This window comes from Phaethon lepturus, unplaced genomic scaffold (assembly GCF_000687285.1).
Source record: "Phaethon lepturus isolate BGI_N335 unplaced genomic scaffold, ASM68728v1 scaffold33916, whole genome shotgun sequence".
Lineage (NCBI taxonomy): Eukaryota > Metazoa > Chordata > Aves > Phaethontiformes > Phaethontidae > Phaethon > Phaethon lepturus.
The window spans coordinates 782-2787 of record NW_010544689.1 but is presented as its reverse complement, the minus strand read 5'-3'; the positions used below and the strand labels follow the sequence as shown (position 1 = coordinate 2787).

Here is a 2006-nt window from a genome sequence, read left to right as displayed (position 1 = left end):
TGCAGAGCTGGCTCAGGAGATACCAGCTCCCGACTTTCTGTCGCGTTCACATGCTGTTGCTGGTGTCGGTGGTTCGGTGCTGTGGCGTCTTTCCACACTAAAAGCCCCAGGCAGTAGTGCCAAGGGGATTTTTTTTTTTTTTTTTTTTTGGCTAAAACTCCCGGCTATTGTTGCAAGCTTCATCTCAGGGGACCACAAAACCCTCCACCACTAAATAGGTGTGTGGTTCCACACCTGCAGTGGGTCAGCGGGCGCTGATAAATCTCTATGCAGATGGTATTTGCTATTTTTCACTTTCTAAGAGATGCTGTACATTTGAAACTACAGCGACATAAAATCCTCAATAGAGTCAATGTCTGAGAGAATAATTTAAAGTAATGGAGGCAGTGCGATTCGCAACGACTTGTAAAACAAATCTGCAAAGCCTGACCTTATTCCTGTTAAACACAACTGCCACGTGCATTTCGGTCCTTAGTCTACTTGCTGTCTTTTGCATTTAACCATAGTCCTCACACAGCCTCATTCCTAGGATTCAGCTAAGCTCAGACAGATGTGGTGCATGGCGTGTAATTGTGTATATTGATTTTTATATATATATATGGTACCCTGAAGCTGAGTCAATGACCCTTTTTTATTCCCTTTTTAACACAGGAGCTCGGCACCCTGGGATTTGAATGTACCCTTGAAGAGGTTGATCTTGAAGATATCACAAAGAATCAAATCAACACAATAAAAGCTTGCACATCTGAGGACCCAGGGGTAAAAAAAAAAAATATATATATCGAGTTTCAGCATCATATTTTCATGGAACAGCTGTATAATTGGAACAGCTGTATAATTCACACTTCTACAAAATCACCATGTCTCATTTCTTCTTTAATTTGCAGACTGGAAACTGTCCGGCACTGGAAAAATCTACTTTTGATATGGTAAATCGCAAGTTTCCTGAAACAACCTCTCTCTTTTGCTTGTGTTTAAGGTGTTTAACAGATTCCCCCATTTCCTCCTAATTCTGGCTTTTGCAGAGTAAATGCCTTCAGGGCATCTATCAGGATCTGAATGCCTACAGGGCAGAGCTGAAAAACTTCAACGATCAGACGGTGCTGGCAACTATCGATGAAATGATGAAAGTAAGTATTTCTGTCTCCTTCCTTTCTACCATTTCTGTGTTAAACAAGAGGATTTAATCCAGCACGCTCTGTTCTGTAGTCAGTCAAATCGTGACCTTTCTTTAGGCTGGTAATTTAAAAGATTTTTACTGTTTTTCCTAGAAGGGACTTGGTTTTTATGAATTATGTGTCTCGCTGCATATTTTTGCCTTGCTGGTGTGGTCAACACATCAGGACTCAGATGTCTGGCTCCTTAGCCACCCTCCTTCTTTCACACTGCTCCGCTCTCACGAGGAGATGGGCTACAGAATTTTCTGCCAGTTCCTCAGAGAACTCAAAAATAGAGGAGAAGGATACAGGGGCATCGCTCTACTTCTCTTCCAAAAACTGAAATACGATACACCTGCTACACTGAATATGAAAGAGGATGTGTGAATTTTGATAAATATTATTACTGAGTACAGGGAATAGATATTAAAATTTGTTTGTTTAACAAAAGTTACTTAAAAAAAAAAAAAGTTAATTGCCTTTGTATTGACACAGCATCTCCTGACAGCCTGGAGATTCTAGCCGTGGGTGGATGAGCCCAGTCTAAGGGGTCACCAGACAAAGCCGGCTGTGGGCTTATTATTCAAAGAGCATCTTTATTCCTGGGCAGAAAGAGCCTTTGTACAGGAATGGACATTTTTGTCTCAAGGAAAGTACAGCTGCACCTCCTAAGTCTATTAATTATATCATTAAATATTTCAAATTTTACCCTACGTCTACTAATTCTACCATTAAATATTTCACATTTTATCCTAAGTCTATTAATTGCGACACTAAATATTTCACATTTTTCATTCCTAAGGATACATTCTTATTCCTAAGTCTTGCCATTTCTCACTCGGGGGGGGG

At 40.4% G+C, this 2006-nt stretch overlaps 1 protein-coding gene across 1 annotated transcript in view; it reads left to right on the top strand.

Annotated features, from left to right (window-relative positions):
- Nucleotides 1-651: 651 nt before the first annotated feature.
- Nucleotides 652-2006, top strand: part of IL12A (interleukin 12A) — a gene marked incomplete at its 5' end in the record, with an annotated part of 1616 nt that continues 261 nt past the window's right edge. Inside the window, 3 exons of the mRNA XM_010288758.1 lie at nt 652-759; nt 888-929; nt 1026-1134. Coding sequence (XP_010287060.1) covers nt 652-759; nt 888-929; nt 1026-1134 — 259 coding nt within the window. The remainder of the gene's footprint in view (nt 760-887; nt 930-1025; nt 1135-2006) is intronic.